General features: G+C 49.9%; 1 protein-coding gene across 1 annotated transcript in view; it reads right to left on the bottom strand.

Annotated features, from left to right (window-relative positions):
• The window catches only part of LTBP3 (latent transforming growth factor beta binding protein 3), a 40,123-nt gene extending 27,594 nt beyond the window's left edge, over positions 1 to 12,529 (bottom strand). The window contains exons 1-4 of the mRNA XM_033174363.1: positions 12,299 to 12,529; positions 3,557 to 3,859; positions 1,812 to 2,026; positions 77 to 182 (exon numbers count right to left, since the gene is read on the bottom strand). Coding sequence (XP_033030254.1) covers positions 77 to 182; positions 1,812 to 2,026; positions 3,557 to 3,859; positions 12,299 to 12,362 — 688 coding nt within the window. The 5' untranslated portion in view covers positions 12,363 to 12,529. The remainder of the gene's footprint in view (positions 1 to 76; positions 183 to 1,811; positions 2,027 to 3,556; positions 3,860 to 12,298) is intronic.
• Positions 12,530 to 13,225: the final 696 nt, after the last annotated feature.

Below are 13,225 nucleotides of genomic sequence, written 5' to 3'. Positions count from 1 at the left end.
CTCCCCGCAAAGTTTCTAGGTTAGAGGGAAGAGGTGCAGAACTTGAAAGTGGGGGGGGGGGGCAAGAGAGACTTACATTGCAAGTGGGGGCACTTGTGGCATTTATTCTGCCCCCAGGAGGTGCCGATGCTGCCGCAGCAATCTTCTTGCTTGGTGAGGCCCGGGAGAGGGTTGCTTCCGCACTAAGCAGGATAGGCAAAGAAGGTTGAAAGATAAGGTTTCATGAACTCCACCTAGAAATCTCACGCACACCCACATCACTCGGGGGCCATCCATACTGTGGTTTGATGCGGACAGTAAGCTTTTTGTACCTCCCTTAGTTCTCCATTGTATGCACGGTGCTGTCTTCCAAATCACTACCTCTCCACATTTTTCCTTCTCTCAGTCTGGATTTTATCATACCCTCTCCTTTTTGGGGACTATCCCTGGTATGAGAAAATCCGGACTGAGGGAAAGGAAAATGTTTGGAAGTAGCAAATTTGGAGGAGGAGAATGTCACGTGGGCAATGGAGGATTTAGTGGAGATACAGGGAGATTGCTATCGGCATTTAACCACAGTGCGCAGAAGCCCTTAAACTTTTCTCCCACCAGCCCCACACTATGCGTGGAACACCTGCTACAAATAAAGGACGGGTTGGTTTTATTCCTGCATTTTTAAGTGTCTAGATCTCATGGACCATTGGAATGCCAGCGGCTGGTTTTCACAGCCATGCAACCATGTGTTTGAGATATTAGTTTAATTCATTGTTTTGTATGTTGCTTCACACATCCAGAGGCGTCCCAAAGCTATTTGCAGGAAATAAAACACAAATAAGAAATGCATTTAAAATTCACATATATAAATTTTGTAAATGTCTGTCCAAATGTGCCCCCAAACCCAGTATGCGCAACTATTGCTTCTGCAACACTGAAAAATAAAATAAAATGTCATCCTGTGATGAACTAAACTACAGCCTGCCAGCCAGCCAGCCAGCCAGCCAGCCAGTTGGGGGTACCCATCCTCTCCTTAACACCTCCTTTGTCCTTAACACCTGATGCTCAGGTATGGAGCTTTTGTATGTGGAAGCTCCATCCAGCTATTGCAAACATCCCTTCTGCATCTAATTCTTTCCTAAAGCCATCTGAGGCCAAAGGTTCTATGGACTGTGAACAGCTGGCTGGTTTGCAAGCAACAGCCTGTCATCTGCTGGAAAGTTTCAGAACCATCTCTACTTGGCTCTAGAGTCGAATTATTTTTTTTTCAGACAGCAGAAATCAAGGATGTTTTCTTGATCAGGGCTGGATTATCAAACCGGCTAAGGTGGTCCTGGCCTAAGACCCAATGGTTTCCCTAATTTGGAGCTGGTTCTAATGATGATGCTTGAGCTGGAGAAAAATACTTCTATTTTTCCTCATCCAGCACATTAAAACAGGAAGACGGCAGTTATTAAAATATAAGTTATGTATGTGCTTTGATTTGCAGAACAAACAAACAAAATTCTGGCCAAGACCCTCCGGGTCCGTCCGTCCCCCCCCCCCCGTTGGCCCATCCAAGAAATCAAATTTGAGAACCTCTGGTCTAGGCTGATGGGCAACCATCACATTCTGTGGCAAAGCAAATCCCATTAGACAATTATGTGCGGATTTAAAATCACCTCCTTTTGTCTGCTGAAACATCCTGCTGATTAGTTTTAGGGAATGGTATCCAGATTTCAGTGCTTGTGAGGAAGAAAAAATCTCCTCTCCCTTCATATTCTTGCAAAATTAACTGTGTCTCTCTGCTTGGGTGCCATTCCTATGCATCGGAATTGTCAAAAGACCACTCTACTCACCGACTGTTTAGGCATCGTTTCCTGAAAGCACCGTCCGAGGGGCTTCTGGGTGGGGGGCCTGGTATAAGCGGGCTTGGGAGCAGGGTGCTGGATCAGGTGTTGCTGGCTGCCTGGCCCACTTCCCTCTGAGCTGAGGCTGTCGATCCGGTGGACTTGCACTGAGGCATCCGGGGGGTGATGTACCCGGACATTGACCAGGGGCTGATGCACCTGAACTAGAGGGCAAAAAGGTGAGCTACCTGGCCATTCCCTCTGACCTGCAAGCACTCCCTGGGAAATCTCAAAAACGTTGGGCAGTCTGGCATGTACGGAGGCAAATGCACCCCTGCACGTGGCCAAAGGCTCTTGTGTTTGCATAATGCAGATATGGGGAACCTTTGGCCCTCGAGTCATAGCTGAACTACGACTCCCATCATCCCTGGCCTTGCTTGTCAGCTTCCTCCTCTTTAGTCTCAGTAGAACTCAGCAGAAGGAAGGAGACAAAAAGTGAAACGATTTGCCTACACCTGTCATTGGCTCTGGCGCCAGCTACTGTTTGCCTCCCTACCTCCCACCCTACCTATCCCAGAATGCCCCAGTCACCACTAGCGGAGGGGGCATGGCCTCCTCTGCAGTTAGTATGGAAACACAGACATCTAGCTCCTTAGCAAGCTAGTAAAAATATTGCGTGGCTTTTCTGTGTTTATTTTATTAGTGACTTTTTCTGGGTTTATTTACTAGGCTGCAAGAGAGTAGCTGCCATTTTGGTAGCTCCTAGGTCACATATGGGATGCGGGTGGTGCTGTGGTCTAAACCGCTGAGCTTGCCAATCAGAAGGTTGGCGGTTTGAATCCCCGCGACGGGGTGAGCTCCTGTTGCTCAGTCCCAGCTCCTGCCAACCTAGCAGTTCAAAAGCATGTCAAAGTGCAAGTAGATAAATAGGTACCGCTCCAGCGGGAAGGTAAATGGCGTTTCCGTGCGCTGCTCTGGTTTCACCAGAAGTGGCTTAGTCATGCTGACCACATGACCCAGAAAAACTGTCTGCGGAAGTGGACAAACGCTGGCTCCCTTGGCCTGTAAAGCGAGATGAACGGCGCAACCCCAGAGTCATTTGCGACTGGACTTAACTATCAGGGGTCCTTTACCTTTAGTCACATATATATTAACATGGTGACCCCAGCAAATTCCTCAGATCTGTAGTCCTTTTTTGAAAAGAACAGTAATGGAGTTCAAGCCTGTTTGGAAATTCCATCAGCTGATCTCACAAACATTTCCTTTAGCCACAAGTGTTGTGGGAACTGGATGTGGTCATTCCTAACATGGTCAGAGGCACCCCTTTTCTGTCATTTGCTTATCTACCACCTTATCAGTTCCAGTTGCTGGGCAAGAGGTAAGCAGGACTGAGCCACAGAGCCTGCTGCCACCTAGACAAAAGTGCTTCTGATCACGTGCAGAGTGTTTCTTTCTCTTAACTATGAACAGTGGAATTTAGAGGAAGGGCTGTGCGGTGCCGGGGTGGATCGCACGACAGGACTGAGTCTCAGCAACTTGCCACTGAGAAATTAAGTACCGATGCCGGAGGACTAAAAAAAGCACTCTGCACATGCTCAGGAATCTTATTTCACCACACAAGTTCCCACAGTTGGGTTCAAATTAAGCCTTTGTGGTCTCCTAACCTAACTACCCGCAATTCTCCCACGGTGGCCAGTGCCCTTCTCAAAGCAGAATCCATCCCTACCCACACAAAAATGCCCCTTCTCGGGTACCTTCGGATGAATGTTGTCCAGGGCCCAGAGGCACCATGAAGGTGGAGTGGCTGACGGTGCCTTTCGAGCCGGGCCCGGAGGCCGTGTCCCCATGGCCGTCCGAGATGAGCTGGACTGCGTAGATGGCGTGCTTGCTGGAGCCCGTCTCCATGGCAAGGCCCTCACCGGGCAGTCGGGCCTGCTGGCCTTGGCTCTGGCGGCCGGCCGGCACTTGGCAGAATCGCCCTGTGAACTCCGGAGGGCACAAGCAATGGTTCCCAGACGTACACTGCCCACCATTCATACAGGGCAGAGGGCAAACCACTGCCGGGGGGGAGAGAAACAGAGAGGGGAAGCATTAACTTGAGATGCCCTGTGATAATTCAAACAGTGCTTAATATGGGTGGGCTACTGCCTCACTTTGCATGTTTAAATCTCTCTGACTATGGTTCAGGCAAACTGTAATATCTCCAACTTCAGACCCTTCTATTTTCATAGGACAGTCCTGGATTTACAGAAGCCATCCTGGTTTCCAGGTGGTTAGGTTAGGAGACCACAGAGGCTTAATTTGATCCTGGAATGTCCTTAGGACGTCCCTATTTTCACTGGATAAATGTTGGAGGGTATGGAGTTATGCGACACCCCCCCCCAAGCCAAGGAGATAAGTAACTATACAACCTTTAGAAGACATCTGAAGGCAGCCCTGTATAAGGAAGTTTTTTTAACTGTTTAATTATGTTTTTATATTCTGTATTTTTCTGTGTATAAGACGCCCCCTATTTTTTTAGCCCAAAATTAAGAAATAAATAATTGCAACATGCTGTGCATAAGACGACCCCCAATTTTAAACTTTAAAAACGGGGGGGGGGGGATTTTCTGTCTTATACACAGAAAAATACAGTATGTTGGAAGCTGCCCAGAATAGCTGGGGCAACCCAGTCCGATAGGTGAGGTACAAATAATAAAAAATTCATCGGAGAAATGTTGGAAGGTTACACTCTACTTTGGAGGGTGTATGTTTATGTATGTGTTTGGTTTTATGTTGCACAAGTGCCTGTGTCAGGAACTTAATTTTTAAAAACATGCCTGCCACTTCTTCATCGAATGACTCCCCAGCTCCTGGGGGTGGCCCATTCCCAGAAAATGAACCTTTGGACAAATTGCCGGGAGAAAGAATTTTCCAGCTACCAGGATTGAGAGGACAGCATTTCAGCCTCTTTGAATTCCGAGTGCTGAGTCAGCAGCCAGGAAGCTGGCAAACATGCCCTCTCCAACGCACACACACTCATCCCCAGACAACAGTCAGCAGCTGCAGGCTGGTCCTGCCCAAACGCCACCCTCCATTCACAAAAACAAATAAAAGAGCAGGGCATGGTGCCCAGCTATGGAAGGTCAACCCAGCAGGGAAAGATCGGCCAGGGACATTTTTTTATCCCCCTTGGGGAGGGTGCGTGGAAATTCCTTGGCTGCCTTAAGTCCAACCTGTCACACTCTGTGGCCTCCTGCAGATATCACTTTGCCAGGAAGTCTGTTCTGTACAATGTAAGAATCGGGGCTTTAATGTGGTGGCACATGCCCTTTGGAGGTTCTTCCAATAACATATAAGTCAGGCAGATAAGAATATGGGTGGGTGAGGCCCATCAGCATCCGGTCCTCACAGTGGCCAGACAGACAGCCCCCAAGCAGTACCTGAGCAGGACCATACTCTCCCCATCGACGAGTCCGCACCCTCCGACATTCCTCAGATGAAAATTGGGACAATTCTCACTCCCTCTCCTCAACCTCCCGGCTTTGGGTCCCCCTACCCCACCCCGCAGAGCATTTCCTATCCACCACAATGCTAACAGGACACAGCACACACAAACTCCACCGTCCTGAGGAAACAACCACCCTTAATTCCTATTTTGGGTCATTCCATATCAAGTGATCCATTATTATTATTTTACCTCGTGTCATTCAATTTTCTTAACATGTTGTACACTGGTTGAACAATCAAAACTAAGTTTAAATCTTAAAATCCTAAATCTTAAAATGGAAAGGGGCCAAACCATCATCACAAGAGGTGTTGGAATTTTGGGAGGTTGGGTAGTTACGATGGAGTGCTCTCAGGGGGTGGGGTGCACATTTTTATTTATTATTATTATTAGTTTCTTTAAAGCAAACAAACATAGCGTACTTTCTGCCATGCTACAGAAGAAGAAGAGTTTGGATTTGATATCCCGCTTTATCACTACCCGAAGGAGTCTCAAAGCGGCTCACATTCTCCTTTCCCTTCCTCCCCCACAACAAACACTCTGTGAGGTGAGTGAGGCTGAGAGACATCAGAGAAGCGTGACTAGCCCAAGGTCTAGTCAGCTTTAACACATTTGTGTTTTTATTATTAACATGCAGCGTAAGTGGTCAAATTTAATTAAAAATATACTAACAAACAAACAAAAGGTGTGCAAGTCAGTAACTGGTATTCAGAGGCATACCACTCTAATATCTCTGCTATCACCACTTCTGGCTACTAGTGTCGTCGCCACAGAAAGAGGCAGTGTTACTTCTGAATACCAGTTGCTGGAAGCCACAGGATGGGTGTGCTGTTGTTGAGCTCAGGTCCTGCTTTCAGGGTTCCCACAAGCATCTTGCGGTCCATCCATCTCTACAATTCTGTGAGTCTATGACCTGGTTAGCCACTGTGAGAACAGGATGACAGATTCTTGGCCACGGGTCTGATCTAGCAGGATGATGATGATGATGATGATGATGATGATGATTACCCCACCCATCTGGCTGGGTTTCCCCAACCACTCTGGGCGGCTTACAGCATATCTAAAAATATAATAACCCTGTGGCCCTCCAGATGTTGTTGGACTCCAGCCCCCATCATCCCCAGGCAGCATAGCTAACAATTCAGGGACTGTGGGGGCACAAGCCACAAGGAAGTGGCTCAAAATATGAAAGGGGGGGGGAACCTGGGCTGGAGGAGCCGCAAAGGGGGAAATAGGACAGGTTGGGATATATAAACATGAGTAACTCCTTGACTCAGAAGCTGGATTGTCTGCTGAATGTCTACAACAATACAATATCCTCCCATAAAATCAGGAGAAGCTGCAGATGTGTGCAATTTACAAAGCATGGGCCTAGAGACAAATCTGGGAATTCTGACCTTTCTTCTGAAGTTCTGGAAACAGCCACAAAGCCAGTATTGTATAAAGTGGGGGGAGGAGGGAGTCTGAACACACCCCAGATTAGGCAAACCCAGACTTTCAGGAAGTTTCATATCAAATATCAAAACTCCTTTCACTAGAAAATGAAAGGAGCTGCCTTGTGAGTCATTGGTCCATCGAGCTTCGTATTTCCTACACTGACTGGCAGAAATTCCCCAGGGTTATAGACGGGGCACATTCCCAGTCTTACCTGGTGATGCCAGAGACCAAACCTGTGACCTTTCCACGGATACTGTGGTCAAGTCGGGTGTTACCCATTTTACATTTGTGCATATTTCTTACTCAAATAAAAACTTTACAGTCATTTCAGGTGAAATTGTGTGTGTGTGTGTGTGTCTACACATACACACACACACACACACGCACACACACGCACACACCTATAATGCAACTCTCCCCAGCCTGGTTACCTGTGTTGGCCCCCTCAAACATAGCCGCAAACATACAGAATTTGCTGAAAAGGAACTAAAATGCCTTTTTCTCAACAGGATATTCTGTCTTCTTTTCACAACCTGACCTTCCAAACATTATTTAGTTAAGCAGCAACCTTAACAGGGAATGCCATATAAAACATCAAACTGGACAAACAAAATTAAAATGCTTCCCATAGCTAACTGAATCTAAATTTTTGACACCTCCCATTAGTCCTAAAGAGGGAGAAGAACTTTTTTCCTTTCTATACTCAGAGGTTAGGAACACTGGAAGCTCCCTTACAAAGAGTCAGGCCACCAGTCCATCTATCTACCACTCGGTTGCAGCTTCTTCTAAGAAATGAGCGGTGCTGGAGCTTAGTGGTGGTGCAGACTTGAGAGACCAGGGCTCAGGTCATGACACTCACAGGATGACCTTGGGCCAGTCATAGGCTCTCAACCTAACCTATCTCACAGAGTTGCTGCAAGGAAGAACGATGCACATCCCTTTAAGCTCCCTGGAGAAAAAAAGTGGGATATAAAAGCAATCTTTCAACCCACACCTACAGGTCTAGAAAGTCTGCCCTCAAGCCCCACAGCTTTGAATGTGGCAAGAGAGGCACTCTGCACATGTCCAGCAGCACACTGTCTCCAATAGCATACACCTCAACTGTCCCGGGAAAACCAGGACATCCTGTTTTCTCGCGCAAGAGCACGGTGGCAATGTTGAATATCACAATTTCACCCCCCCCAAAAAAAAAAAAACGTTTTCGGGGCTGCGTTCTCACGAGGGTCATTGTGACTCACCCGGGAGCATGTCCCGGTTTGGGGCCTGGACATGTTGGAGGGTATATGCAAGCGTGGCTATGTGCAGGTGTTCATCAAAAAGCACATCCCATGAAACCTCTCACCTGCCCGTCCCATAGGCCCCTATAACCAGAGTTCTAGTTGCCCACGGTCCCCGGGAGAAAAAGGTGATTGAGCAGCCTCTGAGCAATATCAGAGGCAGAGAGAAAACAAGGGGTTTGGCCCAGGAGAACGAGGCCCCAGCCAAAGGCGATGGTGAAATGACAAAGCTTTATGGTGTGGAGGCAGCTGCGGAACGGAAGTGGGAAACTGGGAGGCTCCAGTCCTCCAAGAGGCTGACCCAGCCACGGATGCAAAGTGCCCTTAGCTTGCCCCTGCCCACGCTCTGGGAATGTGCCAATGCCCCCCCCCCACACACACCTTCAGGATATGGCAGGGAGCTGGCTATAGAGCAGCAACAAAGAGAGAGTGAGAAAGAGAGACAAAGACACACAGGCAGAGGAGGAAGCTGCCTTGAACTGAGCCAGGAGAGCAAAAAGGACACAGGCCTGTTTTTGGGAAGGGCTGAAGCTCAGCAGGACAGCACCTGCCTTGCAAGGGGAGGGAGGGACTCCCCTAGGTGGAAAGGCACACTTCTTAACCTCAGCCTTTGGCACCTGAGATGTGTGTTTTCAGAACCCAATCTGTTTATAATTTTAAGTTTCCTGCTCTGGGACCTGCTGGTGAAGGGCACGTTAATAATAATAATAATAATAATAATAATAATAATAATAATAATAATAGCTATTCCAAATCCAGGACACACACCCCACCCAATGAAGAGACTCCACACTTCCCAGTTTCAGCTTAGACACAATATTTCTCACTGGAATTGGTTAACACATTTAGTTGTGAGCTTCTGAGTTCTGCAAATGCGGGACTCAGTCCTGGAAAATGTGGGTCGACTGAACGCTCTTAAAACTACCTATTGAGGTCTGAGTCCATGACCTTTATTAGCCACATTGAAAGTCGTCATATACAGAGTCAGACCATCAGCCTATCTGGTTCAGTCTTGTCCACTCTGACTGGCAGCACCTCTCTAGAGTTTTGGACAGGAAGTCTTCTCCCAGCCCTACCCGGTGATGTCAGGACCAAATACTGCACCTTCTGCACCCAAAGCAGGTGCCCTTAATTGGCCTACAGTCCTTTCCCTTGAAGATAATGAAATTTGAAAGGGTCAGGAAAAGCTCTGAAATACTTTTATAGGCTTTTTAAGAATGTGCGGTCCTAGCTAAGGCAATGCCTCCTAGGGATTTGGCTGTCTCAAAAGTTCGGGTATCCCAGACTGGAGAGGTTATAGGGAGGGACCCCTCTGCAGAGAGTAATCAACCAAGCCAGGAAGGCTCCTTCCCACGCTGGCCGGCCTCCTTCCCAAGCTGCAGAAAGTCAACAAACGCTGCAGTTTTTGGCTCATATTGGGTATCTTGAGCCTTTGTGCGAAGAAAAACAAAACATGGGGGTGGTGGGAAGGCGATCTAGGAAGGAAACAGGACTCCAAATCCAAAATGCTCAGGAGGGAGGGAAGGAGGGAAGGTTCGGAATGTAGAAGGAGGAAGAGAGGGGGGTGCCGCTTCTGGGCTAGACCAGAACAGGACTTGGACTGATTCGGAGCCCTCGCTCTCTGCATACTCCCAGAGGCCCCACCTCTCCAGCTCTTGGCTAGCGAGATGGGCTCACAGGCCAAAGTTTCCACCTCTGGATTCCATTAGCTGAAGGACGTTCCCTTCCACCGCTCCCCTCTTCCACTCCTGAACAAAGATTACGCTTGCCAAGGAGAGTCCTCTCCAAAAGACCCTGCTTTTCGCCCAGAGCCACTAGGCGATTTAAAAGGGGGGGGGGGAGATTTTTGGCAGTCACATACCAGTCCAGCTGGTAAAGAAATCTTTGCAGCGAAGGAGAAGGCTGCTGCGAGCAAAGCCAGCCTGCCTATGAATGGCAATGCCCATCAACTTTGGGAAGGGGGTGGCCCCCTCAAATATTTTTTGGGGGAGCAAAGAGACTTCAGTCCCTAGGAGTTGGCTCCTATGGTTTGCATAAAGAGAAGTTCAGGGACTCGTGGCAGCTTGAAACCACACATGCCAACTTGAATGCCAGGGCTAGAAACAGATCCTGGTGCTTAAACCCTCAGACTAAAAATGCCTAGGAAGCCAGTATTGTCTGCTCTGACAAGTAGCAGCTCTCCAGGTTCTTGGGCAGAGAAGGGTATTCCCCAACGCTTCCTACTTGACCCTTTGCAAGAGATTGAACCTTCTGCATGCAAAGCAGGTGCTCTGTCACTGAACTGCACTCCATTCATCTGGGTGTCAATTCCCCTGCCTTATGGTTTCCCCTTCTTTGCCCAAGCAAGTACCACCAGCTTATCCACTTCAAAACAGGGCTAGACAAATTATGAGGCTAGTGGTGGTGTTCTAGTGTTGTCGGCTTGCCAATTTCAGGATGCCTGTGTCATCAAAAACTACCATTAAGTATGTAAGTTTGCAGAAGGACGAAAAGGAAAAATCGCAGTGGTCGTGGAATGATGGACGGTTTTGAGGAGGGGGCGTGAAGGAAACAGAAAACCAGGAAAGCGGGCAGATGAAACGGAATATTCTAGAAGAGGAAGCACGGCAGGAACCCTGAAAGGGAGCATGCTGCAACACTTTGCTGCAGGCCTCACTTGTCATGCCTAACAGCCATTTACAGACCCATCACTTACTTTCTCTCTCTCTCTCATCTAATACTAGAACTCAGGAGCCATCCGAGGAAGGTGAATGTTGGAAGATTAAGGACAGACAAAAGGAAAGTATATCGTCACACAGCACACAGTTAAATCTATGGTATCCACTGCAACAAGAGGTAGTGAGGGTCACCAACTTGGAGGGCTTTAGAAGAGAATTAGACAAATTCATGGAGGATCAGTCTATTGGTGGCTACAATGGCCACAATGGCTATGTTCCACCTCCACCGCTTGAGGCATAGGCCTCTCCTCTGAACACCAGTTCTGGGAATTGCAAATGGGGAGAGTGTTGCTGTTGCACCCATGTCCTGCTTGCGGACTCACCTTGGAGCATCTTGGTTGGCCACCGTGAATAAATGGGACTTAGCGCTGACCATTTTACAACCTGGTCCTCATACTTAAAAAAAACAACTGTATTTCAATTATTTTTTGTTGTGGCTTAATTTGTGGTTCCTTCTCCTCCTCCTCCTCATGGGCCACCCACGAGTTTGAGTTATGGAGCAGCTATATAAATTGTAGTACGAAGCAGGACTCTTCCTAGTTTGCAGCAAGTCCCGCTGCCCCAAATATTGGCCTGAAAGTGGCGGAGTTTTGTGTAGCTCAGTTGCTGACTTGTCCTGCCTTCTCAGCAGAGTCAGCTTAATTTCTAAACAGCAGTTGTTGTGGCCCACGGTTTTAAAGCAGCCCTGTGTGCCACCTCCGATTGGCACACAGAAAAAAAATTATGGGCAATAGCCATTAGAGATCTTGGGCCAAAAACTAAATCCTATCTAGGCCATTTGGGCTCCTGTTTATCCCTACCTAGCAAGTGTTTTCATAGCCTCTTCACACACGTTTGTCTTGGCGAGGCAGCCTCTGGATCTGCATGTGTATTTGCTTGGCTAACGGTTCTGATCTGCTGCTGCAACTCTGAGGCAGCCAAGGCCCCAGAGATGGGCTGGGACATGAGGTAAGGTTTTCCACCAGCCAAAAGCAGTTGAGGAAAGAATGGGGTGGCGGGGGAGAGAGGAAAAATAGAGAGAGAGAGAGAGAGAGAGAGAGAGAGAGAGAGAGAGAGAGAACAGAGAGAGAACAGGGGGAGGGAGGGGCAACGGCAGTGGTGTGTGTGTATGTGTGTTGCTACATGCTATCTGGAAAAGTGCGTAAAAGTTAAGTGCCCTCAAGTGGGCAAGGCCTTTTGGCCTCAGTGCTGAAAAACAAACCGTAGGAAGTGCATCTCTTCTTGGGAAAAGCATCCAACTAGCCAACCAACCCACCTTCCCGGGTTAACTTGGGCTTGGATCCTGACACTGGGGTGACTTGCCTCCTGCACTGGGATTGACCAGAGAGCATCAGAGCCCAGGGAGCACGTCCATGAACGCACTTCTGCAAAGGAGGAGATGTCTCCTTCGCCTGAGCAACATCTGGTGCAAATGAAGGGGTTCAGCGCAGGGAGCGTTAACCCTTCATTTGAAAGTGGGTAACTTACTCCGGACCGGAACAACAACTCCCCAAGGGCCCCCTCCCCAACCTTTCCCTCGCACCTCTCCCGCCCTGCTTGGGGTGGGGTGGGGTGGGGAGAAGAGTTCGCCCATCTCACCCACGCGGAAGCCGGAGCCCGTGAGGGTGTCCATGGAGTGCCCGTTCTCTCCGATGAGGGTCATGTTGCTGCCCGGCTTGCAGCTGTCGCGGCACTGGCCCTTCAGGCACGTCCGCTTGCAGATGAGGGGGGCGAAGACCACCTTGAAGCGCTCCCGCGCCAGCGCCGTCCGCTCCGAGGGGCCCGCCGACGACGACGAGGCGGCGGCGGCGGCAGAAGCGGAGGCAGAAGCGCCGTCGGCGGCGCCCGGCCAGCCCAGCGCCAGCACCCACAACACGGCCAGCCCCCGCGAGGGCATCTTGGCATCCCGCGGCCCGCAGGCCAAGCCCGGCGCGGAGGAGCGCGGCGCGCCTCTCGCCTGGCCCCTACGGGGCGCCCCGCGGAAAGCTGCGCGCGAGGCGGCCGAGGGAGCCGCTGGAGCGGAGGGGAGGCGAGCCCAGGAGGAGCAGCAGCAGCAGGAGGAGGAGGAGAGGAGGGGCGAAGCGGAGCGGAGGCGGCTTGCCTTCCCGGCCACCGCTGCCAAGGCTGGAGAGCAACGCGCGCCCCGACGGGCCCGCTTCGCTTCCCTCGCAGCCAATCTCCGGCCGGGGGCAGGAATCTGGGAGCGCCGCCAAGAGACGCGGAGCCGGCGGCAGAAGAGAGGAGAGGCGGGTCCCAGCCGGAGAAGGGAACCGCGACGGGACGGGCCGACAGGGGGCGCGGGAAAGAGAGGGAAGGAAGGAAGGAAGATCAGAAGAGGAGGAGGGCAGGTTGGCTAAGGAACCAGGCAGCGGCGCCAGCAAAAGAATCATAGGATCCATGAACTCGTAGAATCGTGGAGTTGGAAGGGACTCCGAGAGTCATTTAGTCCAACCCCTTGCAGGTGGCCCGTATTGGGGATCGAACCCGGCCCGCGACTGTGGCAGAAGCCCAGAGCCCTGTTCCACA

Source organism: Lacerta agilis, chromosome 17, assembly GCF_009819535.1.
Source record: "Lacerta agilis isolate rLacAgi1 chromosome 17, rLacAgi1.pri, whole genome shotgun sequence".
NCBI lineage: Eukaryota > Metazoa > Chordata > Lepidosauria > Squamata > Lacertidae > Lacerta > Lacerta agilis.
This window is presented reverse-complemented; position numbering and strand designations above follow the sequence as displayed.